Genomic DNA, 18,978 nt, shown 5'->3' with positions numbered 1-18,978 from the left:
AAAAAGCAGAGAACCCTATGATTTCACTGATATGTGGTATATAAACCAAAAAGAACAAGACAAACAAATGAGAAACAAAAACTCATAGACACAGACAATAATTTAGTGGTTACCAGAGGGTAAGGGGGTGGGGGGTAGGTGATGAGGGTAAAGGGGATTAAATATATGGTGATGGAAGGAGAACTGACTCTGGGTGGTGAACACACAATAGGATTTATAGACGATGTAATACAGAATTGTACACCTGAAATCTGTGTAAATTTACTAACAATTGTCACCCCAATAAATTTAATTAAAAAAAAAGGCAGTAAGTTTTGGCACATACATTTTCTGTGTCTTTTGAGATTGTCATATGGTTTTTGTCTTTTATTCTATCAATGTGGTCTATTACATTGATTGATTTTTGTATGCTGAACCTGCCTTGCTTTTGTGGGATATATCACATAGGTTCATTGTATTTAATCCCTTTTTTATTTTTCTGGATTAGGTTTGCTAATATTTTGTTGAGGATTTTTTGTATCTGTATTACAGGGGTATCAAACTGTCGTTTTTCTCTTTTTGTAATGTGTTTGTCTGGTTTGGTTATCAGAGTAATGGCTTCAGTATTTTCTTTAAAAAAAAAAAATTGGTAGTAATTCTTAAATGTTTGAAGCAATCGGGGTCAGGGACTTTTTTATTTGTGGAAAGCTTTTCATTTCTAATTCAATCTCTTTTTATAGATCCATTCAGATTTTTAATTTTCTTCTTGAGTTGTTTTTGGTAGTTTGTTTCTTTCTAGTAATTTGTCTTTTTCATATAGGTGATATAATTTGAGTTGTTCATAGTATTCTCTTATTTTTATTTCTGTAAAGTTGGCACCTTCTTTAATTTCTGAGTTTAGTTATTTGTGTCTTTGCTCTTTTTTTTGGTTGATCTAGCTAAAAGTTTGTTGATTTTATTGATCTTTTCAAAGAACTAATTGGGTGTGTGTAATTATCTTTAATTAAAGTTTATTGGGATGACAGTTGTTAAGAGACTAATTTTTTGTTTCATTGATTTTTAAAAATATTTCTGTTGTTTTCATTTTATAGTTTATTTCCATTCTAATCTTTATTGTGTCCTTTTTTTGGTTTGCATTGGGTTTAAATGCTCTTTTTCTAGTGTGTCTTATAGTATAGGGGTAGGTTTTTGTTTTGGGACCTTTGTTTTGTTTTTGTTTTTTTTTACAGACCAAGATATAACTTTATTTGTACATATTTAATTGGAATAGGCATAAACCAAAAAGAAGAAAACAAAAGCAGGATCAAGTGTCAATGCTGTTTTCTTTGTAGGGAGGAGTCAGGAAATGGAAGAAATTACCAGGACAACATTCTGCAGACCATCCCAAAGTAGCTAGGTTACATAATGGTAAGAGTAAAATGTCAAAATTAGGTATTATCCCATTTAATCTACAAATGAAAAACGGGAGTCAAAATTTATCCTACTTAGTATAAGAATTTTTACATTAACTATATATAATGGTTCATTTCTTAGAAAATGATATTAGTCACTTTGTTTTTTAAGATGTTATTGAGAAAGGGGAAAAGGACTTTATTGGGGAACAGTGCGTACTTCCAGAATTTTTTCCAAGTCAAGTTGTCCTTTCGATCGTAGTTGTGGAGGGCGCAGCTCAGCTCCAGGTCCAGCTGCCAGTTGTTAGTTGCAGGGGGCGCAGCCCATCATCATCCCTTGCGGGAGTCGAACTGGCAAGCTTGTGGTTGAGAGCCCAGTGGCCCTGGTAGGAATCAAACCGGCAGCCTTCAGAGTTAGGAGCATGGAGCTCTAACCGCCTGAGCCACCGGGCCGGCCCAATACTAGTCACTTTTAGAAGAAAGAAGTTTCCATTACACAATAACTAGAAAATCTCAAATGCAAGTAAGCAGCTATGCTATAGCTCAGTACGTACCATTAAATTGTTCTGGGCTAGTGTACATTTCAGTTTAACATAGAACTGCATTTGCTGTCTTTAGAAAGGCAGCAATAGTTATATTTTGGCTTTTATTCTAGATGCTTGACATAGTTAAGGCCACAATTCAAGCATATTAATTGAACATGTAATGATAGTCAACACAATTTCATGCAGCCTACATAACACTGTGGAACGAAACCAGTGTTATTTAATGGGTGTTTTACAGACACACACACAGACACACAGAGAACTGAAAAAAAAACACCAAAAAACAAACAAACAAATAAAAAACCAATCAAAAGTAATCATTCTAAATGTACTATGGTAACACAATAAAAATATACCATGGAACTAGTTATATGAACAGTACTATTTAATACCTAGGGTGACTGGTTCTAACACAAAGCTAAGCCTGCATCAGTCGTTGTAATCATAGTGGCTTGTGAAAACATCAGGTTTCCAGTAGAGAAACGGTTCTATGAATGTTAGTAAATCTTTTCAAAGTTTCACACCTGTAAAACCAGAATAAGGCTACAACTATCTAAAGTCTGACAGATAGCAAGATTTACAGCCATAATGTAAGGTCCTCATGCAGCATATGCTTTCCGGCTCCTAGAAAGCTTCATGTGCATAATAATAAAGTTACAATGCCAAAGAAGTAAACTAGAGAAGTTCAGCAAAATTTCCATCGTGCCATGACTTTTAAACCTCAGGAGTGGTGTGGTCCATCAGGCTTTTCATAATGCTTGGTGCCAACTGTTTAATAATGTGTTCAAAGATAAAAGCAGACATGATTTTTAGGACTAAGTGTAGTCCCAAATGTTGACAGTATGTCTGCAGTTTGACAGTCCTTCAATCCAATGACATTCTGTCTGTTAATTTCACAGATGTTATGTTCTGTGAGAAGACTGCTTCTGGCTGCAGAACTATCGTTCACTATGGATGATGTTATTTTTCCGTTTTTAAAGATAAAACCAACATGTCCAGTATGTCCTTATGCATAATAATTGTGTGTTCAAAGTCTTGTCACGAATAGTCCTAGTAATCTTCTCTCTAAAAGCCTGTCTTAGCACCTGTGTGCTTTATCAGAGCTCCAGCCTGCACAGTTCTCCCTATTGATCCGGAGTACTTGGTCTCCAATCTCAGACCAACCGGCCAGGCTGGAGAATTTGCCTGGACTAGCTGAACAAACATATCATTATCTACTGATTGAAGCCTGAACCCAGTTTTTCTATGTTGATCCTTACACAGAATGACTCCACAAATCAGTTGCTTGCTTTCCGCTCCAGAATTACAGCATCATTACCAGGTGCAGGAGCTACCACCATATAGTTCATACTGGAAGGTCTTGCTACCAGCCCCTGGGTTGGTGCTTCAGGGTCCGTGACCATATTTGCATGTATTTCTTCTTCATTTAAACTCAGGCCAATGTACTGAGAGAGCTCCGGATATGATTTAGGATAGAGATTTCCATCTTGAGAGATGGGAGCAGAAGCAGACAAAATTGCTGGGTTGGCAGGGTTTTTGGAAAAGGCCAGAATTACTCTGTCTACCTTAAGTCTTCAAAGATGGGTACAGAGATATTTTTGCAGGATTTTTTTCTAGGCTGCGGGAACCTTCTTGCTGCCCCGGACTCCTCGTCTCTGGCACTGACTTATGAGACCTGATTTGCCAGACCCAAGGGGAGGAAAGCTGCACCACCCCTGCCTTCAGCCCCTCTTACCATAAACATTTACAGTTATAAATTTCTAAGTTATACTTTAGGTGCATCCAGTAAGTTTCAGTATGTTTTGTTAGCATTTTTATTCACTGCAAAGTATTTTCTAACTTCCCTGATAATTTCTTTTACGACCCATTGGTTCATTAGGAGTGTGTTTTTTAAAGTCCAACATTTGTGAATTTCCCAAATTTCCTTCTGTTATCAGTTCCAAATTTCATTACATTGTTGTCAAGGAACATACTTCATATGGCTCCAGTCCACTTACACTTACTGTGATTAGTTTTATTGTCTTAACATATGGTCTGCCCTGGGCAAGTGTGCTAAGTGGGAAGTGTATTTGAGAAGAATGTGTATAATGCTATTTTGGGGTTTGAATGCTATAGGTGTCTAGTAAGTCTAGTAGTTTTATAGTGTTATTCAGTTCTTCTGTTTTCTCATTGATTTTCTGTCTGCTTGTTTTATTCATTATTGAAAATGGGGCATTGAAATCTTCAGCTATTATTTTTGAATTGTCTCCTTTCAATTCTATCATTTTATTTTTTCTTATTTGCGAATCTTGTTATGTGTACACATGTTTATAATTACTACATCTTGTTGATGAGTTGGCCATTTTTATTATAAATATGTTTTTTTGTCTCTAATAACAAATTTTTATGCTATGTTCCATTTTGTCTGCTATTAGTATTGCCACTCCACTACCTTTGGGCTACTGTTTGCATGATATATCTTTTCCCATCCTTTTACTTTCAACCTATTTTGTCTTTGAATCTAAAGTAAGTGTGTTGTAGATAGCATATAGTTGGGTCTGTTTTCTAATTTTTTATGCTAATCTCTATCTTTTAACTGGTTTGCTCATTCCACTTATATTTAATGTAATTACACATGTGATAGTGTTACATCTGCCATTTTATATTTGTGTTTTATGTGTTATGTCTTTTTTTGTACCTCATTCATTCATTACTGCCTTCTTTTGTGTTAAATTGATATTTTCTACTGTGCTATTTTAATTCTCTTGTTTCCTTTGCTATTATTTTAAAATTCATTTTTTAGTGGTTGACCTAGGGATTAAAATTAACATCTCTACTTAAAACAATGTAGTTTAGGTTAATACCAACTTAATAACAGTGGTATACAAACACTTTTCTTTTATATAACTCCATCTCTCCTCTTGGGTTAGTGCTGTTATTGTTATACAAATTATATCTTTATGTATTGTATGCCCAATATTGCTTTATGATTATTGCTTTATTCAGTTTCTTTAAACTTGTGTATTAGTTTCCTGTTGCTGCTTGCATAGAAAAAAGTTAACATGACAGGCCTCACTGCTTATTCTTAGAATGAACTGCTTATGAGGTCCACCCTTGGCTGGCATCTGAGAACTTGGAATTCAGGAAGGTTCCAACCTACCTAACTGATAAGAACGGTTCACTATGCCTAAAATGCTTACAAACAGTATAATTTATCCTGAACACCTGCTTTTCTTCTGGGAATCTGGAATTTGGGTATGTGCTAGGCAGAAGGTGCCTGTATAAGCTCCTAATAAAAACCCTGGGTGCTGAGTCTGTAATGGTCTTTCCTGGTTGGTGACATTTGGTTCTGAGGGGAATTAAGTGTGTCCTATGTGACTCTATAAAAAAAGGATTCATAGGGGCTTGCCTTGGCCTCCTCTGGACTTTGTCCCATGTGCTTATTTTGCTTTGTATCCTTTTGTCATAATAAATTGCAGCTGTCAGTGTGACTGTATTGCTGAGTCCTGTGAATCTTCTAGCAAGTCATTGAAACTGGGGTGGTCTTGATACTCCATACATACTCTCTAACAGATTCCCACAAATTGGGTGATTTAAAACAACGTAAATTTATTATCTTACAGTTTCGGATGTAAGGAGTCTGAAATGATTCTCACTGAGCTCAAATCAAGGTGTCAGCATTGTTGTGTTCCCTTTAGAGGTTCTAGGGGAGAATCCATTTTCTTGTCTGTTCCACCTTCTAGAAGTTTCCTGCATTCATTGGCTCATGGTCACCTCATTCTATCTGCAAAGCTAACAATGACTGTTTAAGCCTTTCTTATGTGGCATCACTTTGACACTCACTTTCCTGCTTGTCCCTTTCATTTATAAGGAGCCCTGTGATTATGTGGGGTCCAACCAAATAATCCAGGATAATCTTCCCATCTTATATTTCTTATTTTATCATATCTGCAAACTCCCTTTTGTCATGCAAAATAATGTATCTGCTGAGGTTCTAGGAGTTGGGGTGTGGACATCTTTGGGGTGGACCATTTCTGTAGCTATCATAATCAGGAGAAATAAAGAGTTAGAAACAAAGAATGCATTTATTCTGTCTTTTATCTTATGTAATTATCCCTATGGATCCTTTTTTCATAGTCACATAGGACACACTTAATTCCCCTCAGAACCTATTATCAACAGGTCTGCCTGTGGATTGGACTTACTGTGTAGTGTCCTTTCATTACAGCCTGAAGGACTTCTTTTATATATCATGTAGGACAAGTCTTGTTGTGATGAATTCTCTGTCCTTGTTTGTCTAGGAATGTCTTAATATCGTCTTCAATTTTTCAGGATGGTTTTGCTGGATATAGGATTCTTGGTTGACAGTCTTTTTGTTTCAGCACTTTGAACATGTCGTTCTCCTGCCTCCTGGTCTCCTAGGTTACCAATAATAAATCAGTTGAGCATCTCTTATACATGATGATTTTCTTCTCTTTTGCTGTTCTTAAGATTCTTTGTCTTTCAATAGTTGATTATGATGTGTCTAGGTGATTATGATGTGTCTAGGTGTGGATCTCTTTGAATTTATCCTACTTGGAGTTTCTTGAGCTTCTGGGATGTACAGATTATTTTTCATCAAATTTGGGAAATTGTAGGCCATTACTTCTTTTTTCTTTTTTTTTTTTTTTAAGGAGGGCACAGCTCACAGTGGCCCATGCAGGGATCAAACCCACAACCTTGGTGTTATTATTAGCATCCATTATTTCTTTTTTTTTGGACATTTAAAAAATAGTTTAATAAAAACCACTAGTTCTACAAGCAACCTTCGGGGTAATTTCTTATGTTCAACTCACCATAATCAAATTAAAATAATGTTATATCCTCTTGTTAAAAAAGAAATCCTGTTGTCACAAGAAAAGCAACTTTACATTTTATATAATACGGTACACCTCCCCTACGAGTATACAGACTACGTATATAAAGGTCACCAGTATTTCTGAATGCAAAGTAAATATATTAGTGGAGTACTTGAGTGAAGGTGTTAAACTTCCTCCTCCTTAAACATGTCACTCCCTACTGTGGAGTTTATGTTATAACATGATGATCAATTCTATTTTTTAAATAACCAGTGTATTTTCTTTTTTAAAGTTCTTCAAACCATGATAGAAATTGTCTTCATATATATTTTGTAGGTGTCCAAACCAATAGGACAAGTCTTCTTAACACCAACTATAGAAGATGGCTTTTGTTGATTATCGAGACCCAGAAGATTTGCGGTAAAACAGCAATACTGCAGTATTACCTACGGGTTAGCCTATGTTGCTTTAAATGATATGTGTTTCTCCTGAATTGATTAGAGGTGTTACAGTACAAAGCCACAACACACACAGGCAGAATGGACTTTAATATGCATGTAGGCAGTGCAGTTAGAAAGGGATGTACGTTTCTTTTATTCCAGTTCCTTCATATAATAAAGGGGTCAGCCCGGTTGCTCAGGCGTTTGGAGCTCTGTGCTCCTAACTCTGAAGGTTGCCGCTTTGATTCCTACATGGGCCACTGGGCTCTCAGCCACAAGGTTGCCAGTTCAACTCCTCGAGTCCCGCAAGGGATGGTGGGCAGCGCCCTCTGCAAGTAGCAACGGCAACTGGACCTGGAGCTGAGCTGCACCTTCCACAACTAAGATTGAAAGGACAACAGCTTGACTTGGAAAAAAAAAAAAAGTCCTGGAAGTACACACTGTTCCCCAATAAAGTCCTGTTCCCCTTCCCCAATAAAAAGAAATAAGTAAATTAATAAATAAAGTTAGCATAAATATTTTTTTAAAAAAGCCAGCTGGCCCTGCCAACCAATTCCTATAGTAGTTTTAGAAATCCTAGTCCTGTAGAATTTCCTCTTGTAGTCATAAGCACCACCGTCTCTGGACGTGTATTATTACCTACGCCAAGCAAGCCTGGTGATACATCTACCTGAATTCTCTTGGTTGTGGGCGAATGTGATCTTCACTCATAATTGCCCAGCTTTCATTTATGTGGGGATAGAGACACGCTGAGTCAACCCTTTAAACCTTTTATAAGTGTAATTTAGAAAAACCCAGTCTTTGGATTTGTAGTCCGGTTCTGTGGTGTTTGGCACTGGTTGTAAAATACCAGATTCAGGAAAGTCATCAAAATTTGAAGTATCATCAATGCTCTTGATTTCTATAGGGATTGCTGGCCTTTCCCTGGTGTGCCCCCAGTCTACAGCCTCAAAAAAGGGATGACCTTTTATTTCTTCTACTCCACTATTTCCAATTCTATTTTCAGAATCAATATAAAATCTAAGAATTAAATCCTTGGCTTTCTCAGATATAGGAACCTCTGGAGGAAATACCAGAGTTTCTTTCCAGTTCATCACTTTTCTATATGTTTCTTGAGGTGTTTCAGAGCAGAAAGGTGGATGTCCTATTAGCATTTCATGCATAATCTCTCCCGAAGACCACCAGTTGCACAATTTATTGTATCCAGTCTGCATGAATACTTCCGGTGCAATGTAATCTGGTGTCCAAACTGTGGAACATGCCAGTTGTCTCCTGTTTTTCTTCCATGTTTCTGCTTTCCTCTGAGTTCATGTTCTGAAACGAGAAGTCACTTGATGGATTATGTATAAAGTTTCTGTAGAATTCAGTCCAGTGAGCTTTCTTTAATCCTGTGCATAAACCAAAATCATATAATTTCACGTGACCCTTGGCATCCAATAAAAGTCTGTCTGGTTTAATATCCCTATGGATGAAACCCAACTGGTGGATTGCATCTATTGCTAGAATAGTCTCTGAAATGTAAAACTGTTTCCTCTTCTGTAAAGGTATCTTTCTTCATTAGCAATGTTGTCATGTCACCTCCAGGAAGGAATTCCATGATTAGATAAAGATTTCTCTTATCTTGAAAACTGTAAAACATCTTCACCACCCAGGCACCATCTGCTTCTACCAAAATATCTTTTTCTGCTCGGATATGAGCCACCTGTTCTTTTTCAAGCATATCAGGTTTTCTCAGTATCTTCATTGCATAGATATGGCCTGTATCTTTCTTCTGGACCAGTCGCACCTCTCCAAACGCTCCTCTTCCTATAACTTTCAGAGACTCAAAGTCATCCAAGCCACGTCTGGTCCTCTTGAGATTTAAGAACTCTGTTTCCTTGTGAGCATGCTGTGATCGGCATAACTTTTTCTCTTCATTTGCTAATCCTTCTTCCATGTCCATTTCTAATTTCTTCTGGTTTCTCTCTTCATGCGGTAAAATTAGGGTGCTGTAAAAATTCTCCAGAGTGAGCTTGGCCCACAGTCATTCTTTCCCAGGAATGATTGCTCATAGGAAAGGTGGTTGTAGTCCCTGCCGTCATTGCCATAGTAATGGAAATGTGTCTCCAGGACTGCTGAAGAATCTACAGAACCGTTGCCAAAATCTCCAAGTCATAAAAGCAGAATAGCAACGATTGCCTCCAGTTGTACCCGCAACCGACTCAGCCTTCTCACGGACCGCAGCCAGCCCAGTGCCCGTACATTATTTCTTGAAATATTCTTTCTGCTCCCTTCTTTTTCTCCACTATTACCATGCATTTGTTGGTGTGTTTGATAGTTTCAGTTACTGTACTTTCCAACTCCAAAATATCTATCTGGTTTCCTTTTATAATTTTTGTTTCTTTATTGGTATTCTGATGAGACTTCATTCTCATACATTGTTTAGTTTTTTAGACATGGCTTTCTTAGTCTTTGAACATACTTAAAATAGCTGATTTAATGTCTTTAGTTAAAGTCTGTATTTTTTGTTTTGTGTGATCATGAAGACTGCTCAGTTAGTTTAAACAGAGATTTCCTTAGGTGCCTGAAATTAGTAAGTCTCACAGTCATCTTTGAGAGGTTCTCTGTGTGTGTGTTGGGGCCCGCCTTCAGCATCATTCCAAGCATTTACAGCTCCACTTTAGTCTTGACTTACTGCTGCTCAGCCACTCAGGTTAGCCAGAGATGAAAGTCTGGGCCTTTCTTGAGTATGCAACGGCATGGATATTTGTGTGACTTCTTGATCCCCAGGAATCTGTTGGAGCTTTTCAAAGCTATGTATTGACATCTCATTCCTCAGCTTTCCTAAAAAAAAGAAAAATTTTGTTAACCTAGTGTTTGTCCCAACTGTTTTCCCCTTCCTAAGACGGTTGAGATAATGCAATAATTAGGCAATTATTGGTTTCAACCAACACCCCAAGAACTGTAAGAACTTTGAATCAGGTAAAATAAATACAGTCTTTTAAGTGGGGTCTACCATCCAACCGCTAGATAGGTAAAATATGACAGTTTCAGGGGAATTGGACTTTGAAGGCGTTCCAGTCCCATTCTGCCCTCTCCAGTGATTTCCAGGCTGCTCATCTTCATGGTGACTGTTGGCTGTTGGTTTACATTGCTATTAATACTTTGGAGCTGGGAGTAGGGGTGGGGAGAGTTAAGTATAATAGGGAAAGTCAGAACACCTAAGACTTTTTATTGAGATTCTTAAATGCTGCCTAGATTGCTGCAAGTCTTTGGTTAATTTCAGAGTTCCAAAAAAGTTGGTTCTGGCAATTTTTTCTTTTATGGAAGAGAGAATTTTTGTCGATTTTTTTGTTTTTGTTGTCTTCACTTTTGATTCTGAACATGTCCCTTTTTATTCATCATTATATCTGCCATCGTTCTGTAAGAATGAGTTTATTAGATTATCCATCTCTTAAGCTTTCTGACTCTCAAAAATTCTGGTTCTTTTTTCTGGCTTAGACAGACAGGAACCTGAAAAATACTGAGTTAAATATAATATAAAATAATGATTTAGTGTTTTTTTTAACTGACTTTATGTGTGTCGCTGCTGCTTCTGTTTCTTTTTATTTATTGACATGTGTGTCTTTTTACCTACTCAGGCAGTAAAGAATGCTGATGGGAGAACCATTTCCCTAATTTTCATATTGTTGAGCTGGTTGCCATGATGGGTGAGTTCAAACTAAAGGAAGTTTTTGTCCATAATTAAAGGGTAAAATGGGGGAGAAAAGGCCGGCCCGGTGGCTCTGGTAGTTGGAGCACCGTGTTCCTAACACCGAGGTTGCTGGTTTGATTCCCACATGGGCCAGTGAGCTGGGCCCTCTACCAACTGACTGCTTCGGGGGGGGGGGGGGGGGCCGGGGGCGTAGCGCAAGGCTCATAACACCAGCATGGGTCAGGGAACTGTCCTACACAACTAGACTGAGAAACAACAGCTTGAACCATAGTGGGTGAGGGGGAGGTGGAAAAAGGAGGAAAAATGAGGGAGAAAAATGTTTTTGTGTGTGTATGACAAACTTTTTTGTTATATAGATTTATGTAATTTTTTATATTTATTTATTTAATAGATTTTCATTTAAAGCCCTTGTGTTAACTGTTACTGTTTTGGAATGACTATTTTATGTAGGTCATAGAAGGGACATTTAAAATAAACTGTTAAGATAGATTGTGATTTTCTTAGAGTCTGATGGCCAGAAAGAATACTTGATAAATTATCCTGAGTTTTAAAGGTTGAATAAGTCCTTGGGAATTAATTGTTATGATTACCCAGCAATGTAATAATATAGATAGACTAAAAAAAATAGCAGCATAAAAATAAAAAAATTTTTATAACACAATAGAGCAGCAAATCATTGGTGCTCAGGGAGGATATGTTTTACAACTCTTGTGAATATCCTGTTGTATTATAATGTTAATGGAAAGGGAGACTAAATAATGGGAATAGATTATGGGTATTCAGTTTACATATTAATTTGTTTTCTTCCTTACCTTCGTTTTCTTTTTTCCTTTTCTCCTTGGGATTGAGGATTCTAATGTGAGGCAGGGATTGAACGGGGAAATACTAGGAAGAAATGGTGCGAATGGCCCACCCTATCCTAAATGGGGGAAAATGGACTGACAAGTAGTTGAAAGTTAAGTTTATAAATTTAGACTGATACTGATATCTTAACTCTGACGTATACTAGCCCATGTTTGTCTTGTTACAGTTTTCCTATTGCTTGCTTAAAAATTGTACTATTCATTCATACACACACACACACACACACACACACACACACATACGTGTATAGGCCAAAGAGCTTAAATTTGCCCATGTTCTTTAGTGTGCTAGCACACTTTCAGAGTTCACTTGTGGCAAGTGGTAAGCCACTTTGTAAATTTCTCTTCCATTTTCTCTGAGTAACCATGACTGCAGTGCCATCGTGTGGTCCACATTCTCCTTTCTTGCCAGCTTCACCTCCAGTTCCAAACTGGCTATCCTTTTAAGGAACTACTTTCCACTTTTCATGTTAGTCGCTCTTACTTGCAATCTGAACTGTGTGTTAATCAAATTGATTTCTACCATGCTACTCAAATACTTCACTATAGTAAGCAACAGAACAAAGAACAGCCATTGCTTGAAAACATGTACAAAGGTAGTCACAGAAAACCATACTATTTAAAAGTGTGAGTCACAGATATTTGAATTTCTGATTTAGGATGTTCTCTTGTCATTATTTTTCAAGTATAGTGAATAAGCGTATAAGGTTATCTAATTAAACATGTCTAATAAAAGATTTTATTTGAAGTTATTTTCCAAATATTTTCTGTTTTTATGCTCAGCTAAATGTCCTTTTAACATGTGTCAGAAACCCATTGCTGCTTCTGTACAACTATAGGTCAGACCCTGGGATCCTCTGGTCATCCTTACTTCCTATTGGATCAACTCACGATCCTAAAGCATTTATAACCTGTCTAATCTGCCTAGTACCTATGGCCACCACAGAGATTCTTTTTTTTTTTTTTTTAAAGGCATACACTTATCTTTATTATTAAGGTTGGTGGTGGAATGGAAATTGTACCTTCCTTCAGCACTCTTTTCAGAGATTCTTAATAGAGTAAAACAGCATAAGAATTGTTAGAATAGTGCTCGTGGGGTTTGGTGTATCTCAGCACGCCAGTTGGCTTGATCTTCTGTGCATTTCTTAGCTTACATCTTGTCAGCCTCCTCAAAGTAAGTTTCCTGTTGGGTACTTATCTACTATGTGATTCTTCTTCAAGCCAGAAAAAGAAGGCACTCAGTTAAATTGCCCTTTGCCCTTTATTAGTATGTCATCTCTCTAAGGAGTTACTTTTATTCAAATGGCCCTCTTTATTTTTGTATATCTACAACACCTAGAGAACAGTACTCAGTTTTGTTTTTTTAAAAAAAGGAAAATAGTATTATGTAAATGTGATAAAAGTTAAATCCTTCCCAGGCATTTATTTATTTTGGTAGTGTGATATTAAACATGTGAAAATGCCTAAATTCAAGTTAAGTTTTTTTCTAATTAAGAAAATGAAACATAGATACATTTAAGTATTACAGTTCCTCTTTCCCCAGTGTAGAATTAAGACTCTTTCCTTTCTCAGGAAGGTTACATCAGACAATTTTATTCTAGTTGAGATCATTCTCACCATATTGTTTGCCAAGGAAAGATTTATTTTTATCAATTAATGGCATAATCTGGCTTGGACCCATAGACAGCACACATGTTGTGATTATATTATACCCAACAGCTCACTTACTACTGTTCAGCTAACCTAACATTATGATGAAATTTTATTTTACAAAGGATGCTTTGTGAAGGATTATAACATTTTCTCTAAACCTGGAATTTATTAATATAAACCCATGGAATCATTAATTTTCATTTTAATATGCAAATAGTTTTACTATAAAACAGAATATATTGTTATAAAAGATTAATACATTAGCGAAGTCAGCTATTTGTATGTTTGAAAGACTGATGAAGCCATGGGATTTCCACATTCTTTTTAATGATTTTTCCTTATAGGATAAAGCATGTTTTAATTATTACTACCCTGGAACATAAGTAGTATTACTTATCAAAATGGCTACATTTTAAAATGTCCCTCAATTCCTTTACTTACCAATTGTTGATTATTATTAGTGAAATTGATTTACTAGTGAAAATCAGTTACATTGTTTTGAAGTTTTCTAGAGAGCATATAATTGGCATTAGTAGGAGGCTCATGCTTATAGGCTGGAAAGAAATCTTTGATATATTTGGAAGAGATTAAAAGTTTATGGTTAATGATTCTTTCACTTAGTTTTGTTTCTTTTTTTTAAAGAGATTTTTTTGGAGGGAGGTGGGATATTGGGAAACACCGTTTTTCCAGGGCCCATCAGCTCCAAGTCGTTGTCTTTCAGTCTAGTTGTGGAGAGCACTGGCCTATGTGGGAATTGAACTGGCAACCCTGTTAAGAGCTTGTGCTCTAACCAACTGGGCCGTCCGGCCGCCCCTTTAGCTTTTAAATAATTAATTTTTATTTCACAAAAATAACATATGTAGGCATTGACAATGTTCTAGATGAATTTTTGCATTAAATTTCATTATAAGTTTTGTGTTTGATGTCTATAATAAATATACATTGAAATTGCAATTCTGTGTATATGTTGTTTTTTAAAAACCTAGATGATCAGCAAGCTTTGAACTCAATCATGCAAGATTTGGCTGTTCTTCATAAGGCCAGTCGACCAGCATTATCCTTACAGGAAACGAGAAAAACAAAGTCATTATCACCAAAAAACCAGGTACTTGTTTCGGTAATATTTACATATTTACATATTGTTGTTCTATGATTTATTTCCTTTGAGTATTCTGATCTTATAGAGGGTTTGCTTAAAGTGTTGAGCTTTTACACTACTGAATCAAATATTTGGTTTGTTACACATTTTTTCCATAAGGTCATGTGTTTAAAAAAAAAAGGTAGTTTCCTTTAATGTGGTAACTGCTCTCTGAAGCTGATATTTCATCCATTCTTAAAGCACTTAAGATAAGCAAATTATTTTTATTTAAAACAATCTATTCTGTATATTTACAAACGAGGATCACTTTGATTCTTGTAGATAAAAATTTTTTGGAATGAAAAATGGAAATATAGTATTCTAATATTTCCCTGAAAAAGGATTAGCAAATGTCTCATACCCATGATGCCATCACTAATAGATGGGGGTGATCTTTCCTGTTGAACGCAGATTCAGCAATGTAATTCTCAACTCAGCTCTTTGGCAGACACTGTCAATTGATTGTAGTTGACGCTGAAAATGAAACCTCCTTCCACTTCTGCTGTATTTTAAATGACAAAGAAAAAAATGATTTAGAAATCCTAGAAATTTTATCTGATCTCTGAAAAGGTTTATCATTTCATTACAGAATGATGTCCGAGTCAAATTTGAACACAGAGGAGAAAAACGGTAAGGAAAGAAACATACATTTCAGTTTATTGATTTAATTAAATGTGTTCCTTGTTAAAGTCGTTAGAGGTTCTTTCTATATTTTAATGAAGGTTCATGGCTTAGTCCATGGAATAGTCCTTGGTAATGTGTAACATGTATTTAGATTTAAGATAGAATCTGTCAAAATTCAGGCTAAGCATTAGAAATGATAAATGTTTTTTACTTTGCAATATTAGGAAATAAATAAGATCCCTGGATAATGCAGCCATTAAATATTATAATTTCTTTTATTTTCACTCAGTGGAAATTAAATACATTTCTCTTTCATAATTATATCATTGCTTCGGATACTATACAGAATTTATGTATGTGGACTTAATATTCACAATTTTGATTATTTTCTAGAGACTGCAATCATAAGACATGTATTGAGTTAGTAACATCGAGGACAGTGAGTTAGAATGGGGACTGTAAATTATTTAGCGAGGTATAAACCTAGCTTTCCACCGGCATTTGTATCTCAGTACAGCAGTGGGGTGGGGGGCTGTGGTTAGCCACAGGATTGCTAGCAAGGTCTAATATGAGTTGGACAATATGGGATTTCACTTCTGTTATTTGTGTTTCTAAATTAATTTGATGAAAGACGGCCCACAAAACATATAACCTGAAATGTAAAAATATTTTACACAGAGATGTTAAAAAAAAATGGGATATACCAGATATACCATAAAAGTGCTGTCCAATACAGTTGTTTTCTATTTACAATTCTTTTATGGATATTTTCTCAGTTGTTTTTTTTTTTTTCATTCATGGAACACTGTTTATTTAGTACTTTCTAACTGCTGGGCCGTGAAGGAATAAAGTGAGTGAAACAGATAGTCCCTCCTCTTACAGAGCTTACAATCTGGTGTAGTAGTCTCCAAACTTAGATGCCTGCTTCCAGGGGCAGCACAGGCCAGTCCTTTGTGATATAGGAAGAAAATACTGAAATTTAAAAATTTTAATCCTGTAAAAATATTTATATTGGGGGTATGCTTCTATATGGGGGGTATGATATATATGAACTCAAAAATGTTGAATTGATAAGGGTACAGAAATCAAAATTTGAATCACCAAAGAATGACTTTATACTTTTTAATAGTTTCATTGCATTACATTGAAGAACGTTTTGAGAATTTGCTTTTTATAATTTTTAGTAGAACAAACTTCAGAGTTTTTGAACTTTGTGTTGAGAATTAGTACACTTGATCAAAAAGGAGCCATTGTGTAGTATTCAAGCCAAGTGATTATTTACATTTTTAGTTAATTTTTAATTTTTCTACCCAAGAGATAACTGTTGCAAGTATGTTATTTATGCCCAAGACAATAAGATATTTAAAAATTCTGTCTATATAGAATCCTCCAGTTCCCCAGACCAGTTAAACTGGAAGATCTGAGGTCTAAAGCTAAAATTGCCTTTGGACAGCCTATGGATCTACATTATACCAATAATGAGGTAAACATAACGTTTAACTTTCAGTAGTTCTTGTTTTGGAAAGTAGAATGTTCATTTTCAGAGGTTTTAGGATTGTTGTGCTTTTGTTCGGGAATTGATAAGGATATGGTATGTTAAAGGAATAGGCACAATTAAATTTGTAAATTTTAACTGATTAAAATGGATTTCTTTCCATTGTCGAAAATATTAAAAGCTGCTATTGTGAAAATAATTGAATGAGAATCTATTAAATGAAGAAATATATGTGTTACTTAGAAGTTTGCTGCTTATTTATGTTTTATTTTTACTTTGTGTACTTTTTTGATAAACTGTCTTTTCTCATGCTCTAGACTTGGCTACAGAGACAATAGAGCTTTAGCAGTGAGACAGTTTAGTTAAAACTTACAGGATTATTTTCATGTTGGTTAAGACATGACTAGATCATTATGTTTATGTTTGGGAGTTAGTACAGGATCTTAAGGGCTCGCCCTAGCCCTGGGGAGCTCTGTGTTCTGGGGAAACCCCTTTTGAATCTTCTGTAAAATGTGGATTGGATTAGATGATGTCTGAGGTTTCTTTCAGATCCTGTGAGATAGCAAGATCTTGAGGTCTTAAAATTTTGCAGGACAATTTAGGTAACTGGTTAATTTGTTACTGCTTTTCCTCCCTCAGAAAATACTAGTTGAATTTGCTAGTTATAATGCAAATTCAACTTGCAAATTCAATTTAGGAATTGCAGCCCCTCATGGACTTTATAGACAGTTGTGAGACACTTAATTCATGAATTGTTCAGATATATTAAGTTTTTGAAGGAAATGCATCAAGTATTGTGATAAAGAATAAAGGCGAGGACAGCAGGCCTTCTGTTTCGATAGTACTAAGGGTGGGCTGGCTGAGGTGGTGATGTTTGACACTGAGACTTAAAGCATGAAAAGCCAACCTGGCAGAGTTTGAGGGGATGAACATTCCTGATAGAGAAAGCAGCCAGAGAGCAGTGCAGAAGTCCTAAGATGGAAAAAATTTCTGTGTTTCAGGAGTGTAAAAATTGCCAGTGGGAATGGAGTGACAGTGCAAAACTGAGTAAAAATTAATTTTAGAAAACGTGAAATTGCTTTGCAAATGTAGAACATTGTGCAAATACAAATATTTGAAAATATTAGATTTTCAAATGAATTGTTAATTTAAAGCAAAATATGCTAATGTAGCTTGTCTAAAGAAACCACTTACAGCTGAAAACAAAAAATTTTGATAAAAATTCCGTATTCAAGTAGATAATATCCCTGAACAAAATGATCAGTACTATACTATAGTAATACCTTAAAATTTTATTTTTCAAATACTTTGTGGCTTTCAGTTAACCATGAACACCTCTTGTCTGGCCTTATCTTGGCACTTACTATTTCTGTTTGTGCTGGCCTGATTTACAACTGCCAGCTCCTGAGACTGACGGCTTTATAGGGGTATGGCTTCTAGGATCCAGGCAGAAGTACATATTGGGGGTGGCGAGTGGCTGTGAGATGAAGCTCTGGATGGGGTGGGAGGTGGGGATGGATAGGCTCCACTTGCCACAGCAATAACTTGCTGGATAATACATTCTTTATGGGTCTCCTTCTCTTCCCTGTCTTCCCCATTCTCCTCCACTATTTTCTAGTGTCTCTTTCCGTATAAACAGACTTGAACTTGAATCTCTATCTCATGGTACGATTCTAGGGGAACCCAGATACATTTTTGTTTTTGTTTGGTCTAAAATTGTATCATGGACAACTTTCAAATGCCAACAAATACTAAGACTACAATATTGTCTTGATCTACCAGCCTAAATAGGTCTATCAAGAAAAATGATGTTAGTTTGACATTTGTGTTCATACTGTACTTGTTCTAATTCTAGAATTACAGTTTGTTTGCTGAGTTCTCCCAATTTGTTTATATAATTTTTAGTAGGATTTTCTGGGGACTGACATCAAATTGTTTGACCTGTAGTTTCAGGAACCCTCTCCCATTTCTAAAAATAGAAAAATGTCTCCATTTTTAGTTTCTTTGTCTCATGCTTTCTGAAAGATTTCTGGGAGTGGTTCTGCCATTATATCTTTGGCCTTTTGGCAGGAATGTGGTTGTCTTGTGCGGTAGCCTGCTTGCTGCACCATTTGTCTTGCAGGGCGGCCTGCGTGGCTTCTGGTCCCACTCCCCACATAAGAATGCAGGATATGGTGAGGCCAAAAAGGAGCACCCACGGAGCCATAGGTAGGGGAGTCATACCACTATATTCTCTCTGGCAGCCGGGGGAGACACACACAGTAGTAGCCACACGATCCGCAGTCCGCCATTCACTTCTCTGCCTGCCAACCAACCAACTGATCAACGCAGCCCCACAG

The 18,978-nt window shown here is 36.2% G+C and overlaps 1 protein-coding gene and 2 pseudogenes across 5 annotated transcripts in view; 1 reads left to right on the top strand and 2 right to left on the bottom strand.

Moving 5' to 3' along the window:
- The window catches only part of MAP3K2 (mitogen-activated protein kinase kinase kinase 2), a 115,815-nt gene that overhangs the window by 60,339 nt on the left and 36,498 nt on the right, over positions 1-18,978 (top strand). The window contains exons 2-5 of one of the 3 annotated variants that reach the window (XM_081052735.1): positions 10,793-10,861; positions 14,369-14,487; positions 15,110-15,150; positions 16,528-16,627. In XM_081052735.1, coding sequence (XP_080908861.1) covers positions 10,855-10,861; positions 14,369-14,487; positions 15,110-15,150; positions 16,528-16,627 — 267 coding nt within the window. In that variant the 5' untranslated portion in view covers positions 10,793-10,854. Of the gene's footprint in view, positions 1-10,792; positions 10,862-14,368; positions 14,488-15,109; positions 15,151-16,527; positions 16,628-18,761; positions 18,848-18,978 lie in introns of those variants that run through there. The other 2 variants (XM_081052736.1, XM_081052737.1) reach the window with 2 other exon arrangements.
- On the bottom strand, positions 2,630-4,366 carry LOC308499021 (syntenin-1-like; annotated as a pseudogene). The gene is made up of 3 exons: positions 4,347-4,366; positions 3,286-3,590; positions 2,630-3,109 (listed from the first exon to the last, which is right to left on the bottom strand). The product of its transcript is annotated as a syntenin-1-like (transcript).
- On the bottom strand, positions 7,901-9,259 carry LOC308499379 (serine/threonine-protein kinase 38-like; annotated as a pseudogene). The gene has a single exon. The product of its transcript is annotated as a serine/threonine-protein kinase 38-like (transcript).

This window comes from Rhinolophus hipposideros, assembly GCF_964194185.1.
Source record: "Rhinolophus hipposideros genome assembly, chromosome: 6".
Classification (NCBI taxonomy): Eukaryota; Metazoa; Chordata; class Mammalia; order Chiroptera; family Rhinolophidae; genus Rhinolophus; species Rhinolophus hipposideros.
This window is presented reverse-complemented; position numbering and strand designations above follow the sequence as displayed.